This window comes from Neltuma alba, unplaced genomic scaffold (assembly GCF_004799145.2).
Source record: "Neltuma alba isolate B1F8T4 unplaced genomic scaffold, ASM479914v2 tig00001301_pilon, whole genome shotgun sequence".
Lineage (NCBI taxonomy): Eukaryota > Viridiplantae > Streptophyta > Magnoliopsida > Fabales > Fabaceae > Neltuma > Neltuma alba.
Window position 1 is genome coordinate 92241 of NW_021632408.1, and position 17389 is coordinate 109629.

Consider the following 17389-nt stretch of genomic DNA (forward strand, 5'->3'; position numbering starts at 1 on the left):
CAAGCATCTTTGTTTCCTTGAACAAATTAAGAATGTGATTTCTTTGGGAAACCCAGTTCCCTTTCTTCGATCTTGCAATTTTCGTAGCTATAACCTCAAATTCTTTTGCCAAAGCAACTACAGGAGGAAGCAGCAGAGGTTCTATAACCACGCTTTCTTAATTATTTAATTTCTGTTGTTTGAATCTTTAACGCCATATTTGTTTTGTGTCTCCGCTTGGTTCAAAGAAAGGGAGGAATGGAAAGAGATTTTAATATTAACTCGCTCATATGATCATATCAATGAAGGAAGAGGGGAGAAAAAAATACTCGTCTGGTCTTTAATATAAAACTTATTTAATTAGATTAAGAAAGTTAGGTAAGTTAATTAGTTATAAGAAATATGACAAGTTTTTTTTAAAACACTATGATCATCTTTCTTAATATCTTTCCTCCCTCTCTTATTTGATTATGGTTGAAGGAGTATCCATAGGGGTAATTTAGAAAAAAATTGATAAATATGAGAAATAAGTTTTATACTTAGAACTAAAACTAACTTAACAATTAAGTCATATATTAAGGACTGGAGGAGTATTTGATACAGACCATTCTATCATTATTTTGTTTAAGTTATTTTTTTTAGGATTTTGTAAAATGCGTGTTTGATAAAATATAATTATAAATAATATTTAATATATAAAACTATGATAGTATATATAATCATCAAAATTGAATAAATATAATTATAAGACATGATTAATAGTTTAATGTACATGTGATAATATATTTAGGGTTAACACTATTATTGGTCCTTACACCTTGAAAAAGCCTTAGGGCTCGTTTGCTTCAATTCCTGCATCCTTGGAGATGGTAATACAATGTAGCGTGATGCAGTGTAATGCGATATTTATTACCACTAATATGTTTGGCATGCTACTAAGAAGATTAAGTAAGAAATTTATTTTTATATTTAATCAAACAAAAATTACAACAAAAAGTCTATAATACTCCTTAATACCTCATTCATCCCTAGATCCATCATCTCTTTGGGGATGGTGATAACGGCAGGCGGTGGCGGCAGAGGGTGTGATGGTTGTGGTTTGGGGAGGGGGACTGATGGTTGTAGTGATGGTAGCAGCAACAGTAGTGAATATGGTGTTAGGGGTGGTGGCAGTGGCAATGGTTGTAATGGTTGTGGTGGCGGCAACGGCAACAACAGTGGTAGCGGTGGCAGTTGTGGTTGTGGTGGTGGAGGTGATTGCAATAGCGACAGCGGTGTTGGGGGGAATGAGACAATAGAAATGAAGACAAATAAAACTAAATGGTAAATTAGATTTTTTAAAACACGAAATCAGTGGTAATAAGTATTCATAGGGAGAATATATGAATGGGGATTACTAATTTTTTGACAATTATCATTACCATAATAAAACCTATTACCATACTAAAAAGCAACTAAACGGCCTCTTGTTAGGAATGCAATCATGATTACTATTGCAAGTATGCAATGAGGTTGAACCACTCTTAATCCCAAATCATGATTTTTACCCATATAATTTTACAACGATTTGAGCCCTTTTTTTTTTTTTATTTGCTTCTTTAAAGGCCTAGAAATGTAATATAGAATTTGATGTGTCTTGATTGTGAAATGTATGAATTATTTAGGGATTTAAGTCTTATCACACAGTTAGGATTTCACAATTGTCTAGGAGTCTTTCAGCTATCTCATATCATCATCTGAAGAAGTTAATCTTGTAATCAAGTCCCTGTTTTCAAAGAACTGTATACAAAGGAACCTGCCATTGATAAGATCACATAAAAATAACTTATCCAGTAAACCAAAAAATACCAAAATTCTGACACAAAAGACAAACAAATCATGTTTCCTTTTTCCTAGATACACATGTAAGTTTTGTATTAATTCATTCAATTTCTTTACACGTTCCGGTCTCCTTGACTATGAATTGCCAAACATTGTCATAATCTTCTATCAATCAACACTTGAACACATAGCAACCATGGCCGCACAGGTCATGATAAACTAATTTAGATCTAAATGCAAAGAATCATAGGCTTTAAAAGTGAAAATATGAGATCCAAACTCAATGTCAAAGTTTATAAAGATCCTGTTATCAGTTTGAATAACATATGGCCTATGGGGCATCAATTAACCAAAAGACCAATCATAAGATATCTATATTATCTACTCAAGCGACTCTGGCAAAATGACCAATTAGGACATGGAATTGATGGTCTTCAACCTTTTGTAGAATGTATTCTAATCAAAGAAGAGTTCTTCATCTAATGGTCCATGGGGCCTCATTCCCCCTGTTTCAGGAATCAAACTTTAGGGTTCAAAGAGGGTATGTGGAACGTGTGAGTGAAAAACAGAAAATCCAAGTTCAATGGTGTTTGACAAATTTGTCAGATAAAAAAGGCCGCGGCTTGCCCATTGTGAAGCATTACAATGACATAAAAGACACAAGATTGTTTTAGTTCTTTTCCAATATTTTAAGTTTGTTTTGTTTTAGTTTTTTTTCATTCGATGATTGATATTCTTGACCTTTCTTGTCTAAAACAGAGAAGAAAGCAAGAAGTGAACCGAAACAGAACAAGCGTGTTTGTGTAATATTATAGCACTCTCCGCTAAAAAGATCAAAAGCGACATCTTTCCTAGGTGATCAAGTGTTACAATCGCATTCCGTTTAACATGATTTTGACTGCCAAAGACTTCCTCATGACACAACTCTTTTTCCAGCAGGTAAAGAGAAATTGGCCTGGTGAAGATTGTGATGCCGGTTATATGATGGTGGTTAGACAGTAAATTCTACACACAATTTTCATAGGTGATGGCTTTCTTGGTGGTGTTTCATTGTTGGGTTGGTATAATTGTTTATTGAAATGAAATCAACTCTATACATTTTCTTCATGTACCTGATTATATATATTTAAAAAAATTCTTCTTATGCTTAAGGGAATTACAACCATTACCTTGTTTCCTAGTGATTTTATGACATAAAGAATTGATTTTATAAAAAACATATTTGAACTGGAGAAACAATCATAGCCGATATAGTTCACAATGTATAGAAATATGATTGTTAGGTAAATTATGAAGTATTTATATGGTTTTAAATATAACATCCATTTTATAGTGTAATTTACACTACATAACTAATATAAGTATATTCAAAAAATAGTTAAATTAATTATTTATTAGAACGGATCATGCCTTTTTTTTTTTTAACCTTTTGAAAATCCTAGAAATGTTCTCCCTCCATGAGATTGAAACATTCAATTTCTTTTTAATAAAACACAATAACTCAAAATAACCAGTTATTTTTTTAATGACTTGATAGTAATAACTATATATTTGTTATACACTAATAACTATATAGTAGTATTTTCGTCTATAACTACTAAATTATGAAAAATGATATTTGAGAGGGAGAGAGAGAGAGCCAAAGCTGGGCGAGACCTCAGATGTGGTGGGTGATCTTCTTCATTAGAAAATGAGTAATTAAATTGTGAAAATATTATGGTCTGATTGTTGATGGTCTTCAGCCTTGCATAGAATGTATGGTAATCAAACGAGCTTTTCAACTAATCATCCATGCCACCTCTTTACCTCTTTATAGAACGGAAGTTGAGGGATCAAACTTCAGAGAAGGTTCGTGGAGGGGGCTTTTCTCCTTTCCCTTATTCTCTTTTTGTCTCTTCTCATCACTGCTAATTATATTGTGGATTTAATATTTTATCAAATTATTATTACAATTTTATATAAAAATATATAAATAAATCTAATTTATTAAAATTGATCTATAATCTAAATAGTTCATAACTCTAAATTATTATTAAAATTTTCATTTTTTAAGTTTTCACCGTTTAAATTTAGTTATATATTTTTATTTAAATTTATAATAATAGTTTTCATTTTTCGGGCTCTATTTAAAAGGACCGAAGTTTTCAGAAAAGGATGTTGAACTTCAAACATTATTGTGTTTGATAGACAGCAATTGATATACTTGTTTTTGTTAATGCATCCAAATTTATTAAAATGTTCAAATTTAGGCTGATCTTGATTCCCCCTAAAAGGCCAAAAAATGTTCCCTGCATGTGAAGGAAATATTCAATTTTTTTAATCAAACACATGGCTCGGGATAGTCAGTTTTTTAATGAATCAATGGCAATAGTAGTGTATATTTTCAAGTGTTAAACACTTTTAGTATGCTTTAATGAGTTTTGATTTTGGTCATTATATATATTTTGTTGGTTTTCTAAAACTTATTAAAACAATGAATGAATGATATCAGTATTAGATGATTTTAATTTTGGGAGGGATATTGATTACTGAACTGTGAAAGGACAGCTAATGGGCATCAACGGTGGGGTCTTGTAAGATTAAGGTAAGTGTCACTCTGTTTTTCAAAACTTGTGAGTTTGAACAAACTCGTAAATATAATATAAGCTCAAATCATAAATTCAAATCGTGAATTTGTAAGAATTTATTTTTATTAATAAAATAGTATTAAAAATACTTAATCAAATAATTAATATATAAAAAATGAGAATAATTTCCTTTAAATATATTTTAAATTTCAAATTAAAATTATATCCATTAATTTTCATAATTTATCACATTCAACCAAGAAATTTTTATAAAATTCATATATAAAGTCACTAAATATAATCAAATTCAAAAATTTAGTATGAGTTTAAAAGCGAATTAATACGATTTTGTAAGCTTAAAACGTAAAAACGATAAACTTGGTAAATGAACTCGTAAACTCAATTGAGTTTATAGTTATCATGAGTTTAAAAGTGAATCGACACGATTTTGTTAACTAAAAACGTAAAAACGTTAAATTCAGAGAGTCAACTCGCGAGTTTGACAACAGTGATTATAAGTCACTTATATCTTAAATCTGCAAACCAAGAAATACATTAAATTAATTAGTTTTTCCTCATTTATCCTTATTAAATAAAGATATGGAGAGGGAGAGAGAGAAGGACATGTTTTGAGGAGCCATTATTTTAGACTTTAATTAATTAATTTTTTATTAAATTAATATGGGTAAAATTGGAAAAAAATCATTAATTATACTACAAGTAACTTATATTTTGAAATAAATTTTTAAAGTATAGGTGACCTATAATAAAAAAAAAACATAGTGATATTGCACTATTGTAAGATGACCTTCTCAATTAAGAGTTAAACGTTAATTAATTATAGGAAGAATTAAAATTGAGTTGAAAATGATAGTAAGGTCTACAAAATGGGTACGTTGGGACTCTTCCTCTAGCCCTTTCAGGACCGTTTGGAGCAGTTTATAAATAGTTTATAAATTACTTTTTAATAGTGATTTATAGAATTTGAGACAAATATATAAGAAGAATTTTATATCGACTTACACTAAACTAGTTTATGGAAGATTTTGAACGCTCTGCCAAACGGCCCTCAATCTCTTGTCTTCTTCTCACCGCATACAGGGGAAGCCCTTTCAACCTCTCGTCTATTCTCTTCTCACCACATACAGGGGAATGGCGTTCCTTCTCAAGTGCTTCGGAGGCTGTGGTTCAACTTCTATGCAACAACCTTCCGCAACTATAGAAGATCTATGCCATCGTTTTTCTCTTGCCCAACTTCGAAAATCCACCAACCAATTTGACCAAAGCCTGATTATCGAAGAAGTCGGCTTTTATCTGGCGTACAAGGGTTGCATCTCCATCAATGGCGAACCGAAAGATGTTATAGTGGAGCGGCTCGAACGAAAGTTTGTGTACTCAGACCTGCAATTGGTTAAGGACAATATCATATATAGGTGCCAGCTACACCACCCGAATGTGGTGTCTCTGGTTGGATTTTGCGATGATGAAAATGAAATGATCGTGGTCTATGACTACGTCCCAAACGGATCACTCTATAATCAACTGAAGAGCAAATTAGCAACCATCTCGTGGAAGAAAAGGCTAGAAATCAGTATAGGGGTGGCGCGTGGATTACACTACCTTCACTCCGGAACCAAACGCACCCTCATTCATCGCAATCCAACACCGAGTGCCATTCTTTTGGACGAGAATTGGGTTCCCAAACTCAGTTTTTTCTGGTTCTCTTTAAAAGGACCAAAGTTTTCAGAAAAGGATGTGAGGCCTATAGAGGCAAACGTTGCAGGTAGTATTGGATACATCGCTCCTGAGTCCTATAGGGGCACTAACGTCACGCATAAAAGTGACGTTTTTTCTTTTGGGGCCGTTTTGTTTGAACTAATTTGCGGAAAGCCTCGATTCCGAGTTAGGCGTCAGATTGATTTTCGCGATGTTAAGGAGTTGCGTAATTCGGTAGAAACAGGACTTGCTGAGGAAATTTTTGATCAGGGTTTGATGGGAGAAGTAGCAGCGGAGTGTTGGAAATTGTATATGGACATCACAGAGAGTTGCATGAGTGAAGATCCCGATGAGAGGCCAGATATGGGAGAAGTTGAGGTGCTACTTGAACGTGCATTGCAACTACAAGAAGAAGCAGATAACAACCTTGCTTTTCATGCTTCTTGATTTAATTTCCCTTCTTCTTTGAATCTTTCATGCTTATTCTTCCACTAGAAAATACTTGTTTGTGTCTCTTAATTCACAGGTTCTTTAGATGTAACCTCTCATAATCCCTTTTTATACTATTGCCAGTCTCTTGATGTCTTGTTCATAGTATATTACTAAACAAGATTGTACTCTCACACCACGCAAAGTACATGGCTATTATTACACACCATTCCTGCTTATCTCAAACATAATAGCCATTGACATGAAGCTTATAAATTTTATTAGAACTCATTTGCGACGGCCAAACGCAAGTATTTGACTAATATTATATAGCATTCCGTTGCTTCTCGTGATGTCCTGTTCATATGTGGTATTATGCCTGTTGAGTAGGGTGCGAATTGTAGTTGTGGTCATGACCATGTTTGGAGTCTACAGAAGAGCTTAATTAAATCAGAAGGATGAAGCAGTACCATTGAAACACAAGACACATTTTGATAGTACCAGAATATTCAAAATACACTTATCTTTTAACAGTGACGTAATTGCAACTCGACTTATGGGATAATGAGAAGACTGATGCAGAACAATGCTGTTGCCTAGGTACAGAGGTATCTTTTTTTGGTCAAAAGGTACAGAGGTATCTACATGTTCGATATACAAGATATAACATCGTTCACATAAACAACTATCAACCTATTATTCATGATTCATACAGAAATTGCACGTTAGTAGCATCCGAGCTTCTCAACATGAAATGTTGGCGCTATTTATGACCGCAGCAGCAGTATCAGTTTTGGATAAAATCATAAAGGAACATTTCAGCTGGCTGCCAAAGCAGAAATTTACTCAGTAGCACACTGGCATGGTATTTAACCATACTAGGACTGGTAGTAAATCTGGTCGAACAAAAAGTAAATAGCTTGTTGAGTTGTGATACAGCTCTTATTTCACTTAGAATAAACATCTTCTGCTCTAAATTAATACAAATATTTTTACAGGTCATAGAAAGATGCCCTTATCTTTAGTTTGTGGTACGATAAAAAAGGAGCACAGATTATCAAGAATAGAAGCCGCTTTACATGCAATCTGGGATAACATCTCAACATCAAGAAACTATCTATTCTGTATGCTTAGACGTGAAAGCAAACTGTTATTGCTAAGCATAACTAGAATTAGAAATTAATCGGCCTTAAAGTGCAAGCTCAAAATATATGCTGAGTAGTTCAGCATAGAAGCATCAAGTTTAAACTACTAACTGTATATTACAAATAACATTACGATGTATCAACTTTCACAATAAGCCCAAAATCATGCTATTTCCTAGCTGTCAAGAGTAATTTCTTACGCAGTAGTAATGAAATGCCTGTGTCATGAAACTATTAGTATACATTTTGAAAAATGAACAAACAATGAAGTCTCTACTATGAGTGATACAGAATTTGATATGTCTTGGTTGAGAAATGTACGAATTATTTAAAGTCTTATGGATTACATGTTTAGAATTTTACAAATGTCTAGGAGTTCATCTTGTAATCAGTCTCTGTTTTCAAAGTATCATATACAAAAGAAAGGAGGAGACAGCCACCTGCCACGGTATGATGTGTGCGTGTGTGAAAGTCTTCTCATTCATTACATTCACAGTTTGCACCCTTTATTTAAGTAGTGCTACGTGCCACCATCTATCTAATATCAAGAGACCTTATTACAAATGTAACATATGTCTCATCTAACCCCAGCACCCAGTGGGTAAATAGCTGCTTATAGATCACAAAACTAATATAAGGTCATAGACCTTGTTTCCGAGTGATCTTAGGACATAAAGAATTAATTTTATCAAAAATATTTGAACTCGTGACACAATCAGAGTTGAGGTAATTCACAATGTATAGAAACATGATTGTTAGGTAAATTATGAAGTTTTTCTCCCTCTTTATAGATGTGATAACTCGAACAGCTTCTCTTCTATACTTCCTATAATACGTTCTAAATTTCAGAAAGTAATTTCAGGACTTCATATTTTTAGATTTTTTCTGTAAATTTAAAAATAATTTATTTTAATTTGAGATAACATTTATAATGCATTTGATTTGAACGATTCATATTTATTTAATAACCAATTTTTTTCTGAAAAAAATTAAATAAATCCATCAAAAGATTAAAATTTTCTATGAACTCTGATGCTTTTTTCCCCTCTATGATAAGAGACTTATAAATATTCTCCGTCCCTTGGTTGTGAATATTTATATTTTATTTGAGTAAAATGTCAATAGTGAGTTATGAAAATATATTTTAAATTCTTGACAGTTGACATCCAATGATGGAGATGTCTTTTGGACTAACTAATATAGTCCCAATTTTGTAAGATCCATCTGTGAAAAATAATAATTATTAATAAAATAGATATTTCAAAAAAAATAATCTAATTAAACAAAATCTACAATTTAATGAGTTATATCAATAAAAGTTTAAAACCATTCATAAAAACACTATTTTTCTACAAAAAATGACGTAATGATGGACTAGTTTGAAATTCTTAATAAATATACAATTTAGCATATGATCATTAGAGCATACTTTAGAACTTTTATTTATTTCATATAACACAGCCCTAATAACTTAATTTTTTGCCAGCGCTCTAATAATTTAATTAAGTAGTATAATTTTTATCAAATTGCTATTTTTATTAGGTAATAGCTTTAATTTAATCATTAACTGAATCTGTTTTCTCAGCATAGATATTAACCATGAAACTATTTGTTAAAAAAACCCTTTAAATCACACGCTACACAGATTTTCTGAACACCCTTCAATAAATACACAATATTTCCATTCCAATTTTATTTTTTCCCCATGGCTTCGTGATTTTGTATCAATTGATTTTGATAATTGCAAAAAAAAAAAAAAAAGCCACTTTGTAATTCTTGTCCTTCTTTTTTGCCAGAATTCCTCCTTCTTCTTTTTTTCCCCAACTAGCATCATTATAATTCTTTCCTTTATGCAATACTAAGAAAATAATATATGTGTAATTAAATTAACATTATTATAGTCAACCCAAAAAATTTTATTTTCAAAAAGAACAACATGAACATGGACTTTCTCAAAGTTTATTTTATATCTTATCTAGGGAAGGTATATTCAGTATTATTATAAAAAAAAAAGGTACATTGTCACCTTGAAAAATATATTTAATACTCTAAAATATTTTTTAAGTGTATTTAGCCCCTAAAAAATTTTGCAAAGGAATTTTCTTTCTAACTTTTTTTTTTTGCCAACGAATTTTCTTTTAATATATTAATAACCCCAATATAACAGAGCCGCAAATTTAATAAGGGAAAAATAAGCTTGCATTGAACAATGCTTTTGATTTGAATGTTACTTGATTGATTTGATTGATTAGTGATTGATTTATTCTAAACGGCAGTTCAATAAATGCTCCTAATTGGTAATTTGAACGTTACGTGACTGGTTTGATTGATTGATTCTAAGCTGTAGTTCAATAACGGCTTCTGATTGATTGCTTGAGACCCACGCATTATGTGCGTATATAGTTAACGATGGGTGATTTTCCCCCCTCCATTGAGCGCCAGGGATCATCGAGTGGGGGCTGTGCTTGGGGAACAGGATTAGATGAGAAAAAGGAGCCACATACTTTGCATGTTCTCGGATCAGGCTTATTTATTTGCATTATAATCTTCTCATGGTGATGTTAATACTTTTTTTTTTTATGCTTGCTTACCTTAAGAGATTGTCTTCATTTATTTAATCACGTAACAGAGCCACTTGTTCGTAAGAAGTGGTTTGGTAGTATGGAGCCCCTTGTGGTAAAAGCTATTCAAGCCGTTCAAAAGAAAAAGGTGGCCATAATCCCAGAATGATTTGAGAAGGTTCGTAAAAATGCATTTACCATGAGGCATAAGATACACTGAAGATCTAAAAATCTTTGACAAGTTTTGTTTTTGATTATGCATCTGGTGATTTTCCTCGCCGATGTCCAATGATACTCCAAGGGTCGTCCTCTGATTCTCCTCTTTCCGCTTGCAATACGCCGGAGCATTGACTTTCTCGTTGGCATTTCAATCGAGCGAGACCTCGACATTTTGCAGGTACTTTGTTTTTGCTTTTCCGCCGCTATCTTCAGCATCTATTTTGCTATTTGTGCAGATTGGGGGTTGTTTGCTAGTCGTCTATTAGGCAACTTGTCGGACGTGTGTGGAATTTTATTTATAATGTTACTGGATGAAAGCTTTTCTTTTTTTCCATTACTTCTTTTTCTTGTCTTGGGCATTACAGCGGCTGTATCTTGATCGCTTTATTGTTAATCCGATCATTTGCTCCTTCGTTTTCTAAGCAAATTGGTAGGCTAAAATTTTAACTTTCCTCTTTGACGGGAAGAATAGTTTAATTCTCACCGGAAAGCGAAATTCTAAACTCTTTCAATGAACTTAGTTTTTTGGTAGTTAAAAATGTCAATAGCTATAATAGCTTTTAGCTTTGGCGAAAATGGAGTAATTCATTCTTTTGCAATGACTGGCATCCGTTTTTATATTTTAGTTACTGCATCAGAGAATGGCGTCTTCATATTCGACTTTACTACAGAAAAGCGTATCTATAATTGGCATTTTTTTACTACTAATACTGAAAGCCTATATTTCTGTAATTTGTTGATGTTTTACACAGTATTTTCTTTATGGAGTCAATGATTGTGCTGATATTCTTGTTTTTGCTTTGGGATTTAGTTTTAAATTAAATTAAATACCTCTCATGTGAAGCACGTCCTTCGGCAGTCAATACGTCTCTTGTGGTAATGGAACAATTAAACATTTGATTGGCACGTAAATGAACCTGACGAGGAGCTGTTGGTTTGTCCTGGGAGTGCGGTGGAGCAACTTTGTGATGATAATGCTGGTGGTTTGAAGGTAAATATAAGATTGAGATTCTAGGGAGATCTGTTATGTGGTATTGTGAATTTTGTGGGAATTATGCTATTAACAAGCACGGATTATCGAGGGGAAACAAATAAATTCATCTAAATTTCTTTGTTAACTGTTTTGTTCTTATTTATTTATTTTGGACACGCAAGCTGCATTATTGCAAAATGTTTTGAGTCTGAATGGCTGTGCTGAAGAATGAAGCGCACGGTTATATAATTTTTGGGTCGGTGACTCCTCTGTATAGTGGCATGCGGGCATACTGGAATGTGGCTTTTCCTTGTTCTGTTTTCTATTGGTGTGTGGCTAGATCTAGAAGTGTTTTTGATAATTGTAGGTGGGAGTCTCAAGCGCAACTCAGGCCAAATCTTGACAGGAACCGTGGCTTCCTAGTAATGTTTATTTAGAGTTATCAATGTGTTCTATTTGGTGGCTTTAGCTTTTGTTTTTTCTTTTAAAATGCTGCAGTAGTGAAATATCTGATTTTGTTCTTATAATGCTCTGGCTTGCAGGCTATTATGGTTAGATACCGCTACATGAACCTTTTGCATGGAATTTCTTCGTCTGTTATGGGGATTGCTGGTGGTTTTTCTCCCAGCAAATATGCTACATCTTTTTGAATGTGATGGTATCTCTCTCTGCATCCCTCAGTTTCTTGGTGTATGACCTTGACTTTTTTGATAAAATCAATAAACATTATGGGGGAGCTATTATTCAAGACTATATCAATGGTTACGATTTTCTGGCAGCCGTATAACTAGAAAATTATAGCTTGATCTGGTCTTGAATTTCAAATCTGTTTTCTTGCTTTTCTCCCTGTTTAAAGCGAATATGTTGTTATGCTTTTTTTGTTTTTGGTCCCAATCACTACACCCAGGGGATGCATAAATTGATATTATGATCATGTCATTTGGATATGATGATTTGATTGTGAAGCTTCGAAATGAACTTTATCTTCTCTATGCCGATTCCCCTTTAAAAATTCTGTTGCTGTGAGCAATGATATCTTGAAAACTAATCGCCTGGAGTGATTTCTTGACGATGGCTGCAACACGACCAATGGCTTTATTTGGTGATGTAGCTCTCGTAGTGAATCCAAAGGTAGGAGAGTTTTTTGGTCTTGCGCACATTAGTAGAACTGGGCTAATCAATCATGTTTTTTTGCCGTCACTGTTATTGAAATGAACTGTCCATAATTCATTAGCAACAGGTCACGTGTTTATGATATTTTGTCTATACATGCACTCATGTTTCTATTGGAAAATATATGGATGAAGTTTAGCATGACAGGAATCAGACACCAAGTTAACCAGGGATAGAATGCCCTCCGGAAAGAATGAAAGGAAGTGAAGAAATATTAGTGCTGAAGTTTTTGCATTTTCCATTCAATACCAGCTGTTGGGATATATCTGAATGTGTCATTAGCAGAGAGCTCTCTGGTGAAGCCAAAAGACCTATTATAAGTGGAAGTAAAGGTGCAGAAAAACACTGATTTCAAACTTCTAGCATTCTTTCGAGTCAAGCACACCAAAATATTGTAAACATAGCATGCCTAGTTCATTGCTTACTGTTTGAAACCTGATGATTCGAAACAATTTGACAACAGTATCTTATATAATGTTATTTAATACAATGCTTTAATGGTAAATTATTGTTTGCTAGGTGGGAGTCTCGAGTAATTTACGCCAAACCTTGACTAGAGAACCGTGACTTCCTAGTCATTTAGCGTCATCAGCGTGTTCTGTTTGGTGGCTTTAGCTTTTGGTTTTTCTATTAAAATGCTGCAGTAGTCAAATATCTGATTTTGTTCTTATAATGCTTTGACTTCCAGGCTGTTATGGTTAGATACGACCGCATGAAGGGAAGGCCAATACTTTGGCTTCCTGGCATTGATTGATGATGGTATTGCAACTCTGCTTCGTCGCTGAAACTGTGGGATTTTCTAAATATTTGTGCAATTTTGTTTAGTTCACTTCTGCAGGCATTTCTTCGTCTGCAGTGGTTCTCAATTCTGGATACAATACTAATATCTTGTTGCAGATGTGAAAAGAGAATAAAGCGTTCCTGTTATAGAGACTGCTGGTACCATATGTTCTTGAATGTGATGGTATCTATTTTTGTGTCCCTCAGTTGCTTTTGCTGTAAAAATAATGCTTTAAATGCAGTTCTAGGGTCATTAGCTAGCTAGAGCGGCTGTATCTTAATCATACTGTAGCGATGAGCAATCCTAATACGGTAGCATGAGAAATTTCCAGCATTCCAGGAACTTTGAACGTTGACAAAAACAAATAGACGTAAGACTCACCAGAAATCTAAGAACGTTTGACGACATTGAAAGTTTCTGTTTTTGATTATGTACCCGATGATTTTCATCGCCGAGTGTCAATGTGTGATCCAGCTGTGCTTCTTAAAGGCCCCAGCCAGCGATGTTCGATGATACTCCACGGGTTGTCCTCTGATTCTTCTCTCTCCTCGCCTTTCTTCGCTTGCAATACGCCGTAATATTCGACTTTCTCGTTGGCATTTCAATTGGGTGAGGCCTCGACATTTTGCAGGTACTTGTTTTTCTTTCCCGCCATTCTTCAGTGTCCCTTTTGCTATTTGAGGGGACATTGTTTGCTGGTCATCTATTCGTTAACTTGTCGTATGCTTGTCGAGTATTTTAATGTTACTGCCTAAACGGTTTTTTCCCAATCACTTCCTTTTCCTCTCTAGGGACATCTGCTCGCTAGAGCGGCTGTATCTTGATCGTTTCATTGTTAATATCATATTTTGCTTCCTCAAAAAGAACCGAACACCTTTTTCTTTGCTTTTGTTTATTCAAAACCAAATTGGTAGGCTTAAATTTTAAGTTTCCTGTTTGCCGAAATTGGAGCATTTCATTCTTTAGCGATGGCTGGTGTCCGTTTTTATATTTCAGTTACTGCATTAGAGAATGGTGCCTTCACATTCGACTTTACTGCAGAAAAGCGTTTATATAATTAGTTTTTTTTTTCCCCCCCTGTGGATAGTAAAAGCCTATGTTTCTGTAATTTGCTAATGTTTTACATAGTATTTTCTCTAGGGAATCAATGATTGTGCCAATATTTTTTGTTTTTGCTTTGGGATTTAGTTTTAAATTAAATTAAATTAAATATCTCTCTTGTGGAGCAAGTCCTTCGGCAGTCAATAGCTCTCCTGTGGCTGTGGTTGTGGAGCTATTAAAAATTTGATTGGGGCGTAAATGAACCTGATGAGGAGCCGTTGGTTTGTCCTGGAAGCGTGGTGGAGCAACTTCGGTGATGATAACATTGGTGGTTTGACGGTAAAAGCACAGATTATCGAGGGAAACAGATGAATTAATCTTTGTTTTTTTGTGAGCTGCTTTGTTTTTATTATTATTTTTCTTTTGGATGTGCAAGCTACATTATTGCAAAGTTTTTTCTATTGTTGTGTGGTTGGATTTGGAAGGGTTTTTTATAGTCTTCAATTTTTATACTGTTAATTCATGCAATGCTTTAATTGTAAATTATTGTCTGCTAGGTGGGAGTCTCAAGCGTAATTTAGGCCAAAACCAGGGAGCAGTGACTTCCTGCTTCCCAGTTATGTTTGTTTAGGTCTATTAATGTGTTCTGTTCGGAGGCTTTAATCTTTTGGTGTTTGTGTTAAAATGCTGCAGTAGTGAAATATCGGATTTTGTTCTGATAAATGCTCTGGCTTGCAGACTACTATGGTTAGATACCACCACTTGAAGGGAAAGGCCAACACTTTGGCTTCCTGACATTGATTTATAAATATTTGGGTAATTTTGTTCAGTTCACTTGTTTTTTTCACTTTTGATGTCTTGCAACGACTTTTGCATGGATTTCTTCGTCTGTAGCAGTTCTTAATATACAAATAGTACTAACGTCTTGTGGCAGGTGAGAAGGGAAAATAAAGCGTTCCTGTTTGGAGACTGCTGGTGATTTCTCTTAGTCACCTGGTGCATGACTTTCACTTTTTGAAATATTTAACGAACATAAGCTTTATTTACTAATATTGGAGGAGCTGTTAATGCCCTCAACACATGGGCTCAGGTATCTTTCTGGACTTTTGTATAATTGTCAGAGTCTTCAACTGTCAATATGCGTAGTCATTTATCCATGAGCAACATATCAATGGTTGTGGTGTTCTGGCACCTGTAGCGTTACATAAACAATCTCTTAGAAGACCTTGTGAGTAGAGATCTCAAGATAGTTCAAAAAAGTTTTAGCTTGATCTAGTCTAGAATTTCAGATCTGTTTTCTTGCTTTTTCTTCATGTTCTAAGCTAATGTGTAATGTGCTGGATGCATATTTTCAGTCACCACACCATGGAATTCATGTATTGGCAATCTTCATGTCATATGACGTGGTAGAAGCATGATGACCAGAAATTGTTATTATGCTAACATTACTTGAATTTGATTGTCAAATTTTGAGATGAACTTTATTTTCTCAGTGGTTGCACCTTTAACAATTTCTGTTGCTGTGAGCAGTGATATTGATAACTAATCACCTTGTAGGAGTGATTTCTTGACAGTGGAGACAACACAACCAAGGGCTTTATTTGATGTAGCTCTCGTAGTGAATCCAAAGGTAGGAGAGTTTTATGGGCTTGAGCACCTCGGTAGGACTGGGCTAATCATGGTTTTTGTTGTCATTGTAATTGAAATTAACTGCATTAATGCGTTAGCAACAAGTGATGTGAGGAAATATATTGGTGTTTCAAATATATTGATGAAGTTTAATAATATGATAGGAATCAGCTACCAACTTAACTAAGCATAGGATGTCCTCCTGAGAGAATGAAATGATGTGAGGAAATACTAGCGTTGAAGTTGTTGCATTTCCCATTTATTACCAGCTGGCTGTGGGGGATATATCTAAACATGCCATTGATAGAGCTCTCTGTGGAAGCTGAAAGGCTTAAGGCCTACTATCTCTGGAGGTAAAGGTGCAGAGATATATCACTATGTGACTATAAATCCGATGGTAAGCTTGAGATATACAATTTATGCAGTTGGTGTGTTTTTGGGTGTATCAACATTTAGTTATTCGCTTCCATAGCTTTGTTTCTGCGTTTCCTCTTTGCATGGATTGAATATAGTACTACTTTTCAGATGAAATTCTCTTTTGGAAGCATATTATGCTACTGTTTGCTTTCTTCACTGTTAAATCAGAATTCTTTCTTCATGACATGCTGAACTTCTCTTTTTGTTACATGTGTTGACCATTTTTCCCACCTAGCGAAATAAAGCTTTGTTGTTATTATTGTATATGTATTGACCATATTGTTATCTACTTGATGAGTGCAATGCATAGTGGCTTTTTATCACCGTTGGATGGACTGATCAGTCTGCAGAGGATTTGAACGATTCTATCTAACTAACATGCTTGAGACAGGCTATGTGTCTGGCTTGCTTGCCGCTGCTCCTTGGTAACAGCATTTTTTACTGTTCCGTCTTTGGCCTTACTCCTGCATAACATACATAACTGTAGATAACTCTTCATCTGTCATCTCCTCTTGTCTGCATCAGGGTACATTCCTGAAATGTGATTTCTTGGAGTAAGACTCACGTGTTTAGTTTATCTTGAAAATTATTGGACTCATTTATTACATTTTTAGTATGGCATGACCATATTAACATGGTGTCTTGATTTAACATGACACTTTCCTCATTCTGATGGAGCTTTAAAAGTTGGGAAAAGTGTATATTCTGTTTACCAAGGGTAAGGGAAGATTCACTATACATTCTACCCTTACCAGATTGTTGAGGAAATTTACGTTTAGATTTAGTTTTATAGCTAGATGTTGCACAACCTTAATGATTCTCATGCTGCTTTAGCTCATGTAATGGCAGGTGTTTTGATATGGTGATTTTTTCTGGTCCTTCTTTCTTGCCTTAATTTCAATAATATTACCTGATTTTCCCCCTCCTTGCCATGATGT

The 17389-nt window shown here is 34.2% G+C and overlaps 1 protein-coding gene across 1 annotated transcript; it reads left to right on the forward strand.

Moving 5' to 3' along the window:
• Positions 1-5493: 5493 nt before the first annotated feature.
• LOC114754770 (receptor-like protein kinase ANXUR2) lies at positions 5494-6680 on the forward strand. Its single transcript, XM_028943597.1, has one exon. The coding sequence runs from the start codon at positions 5520-5522 to the stop codon at positions 6528-6530; it is 1011 nt and encodes a 336-aa protein (XP_028799430.1). The 5' UTR covers positions 5494-5519; the 3' UTR covers positions 6531-6680.
• Positions 6681-17389: the final 10709 nt, after the last annotated feature.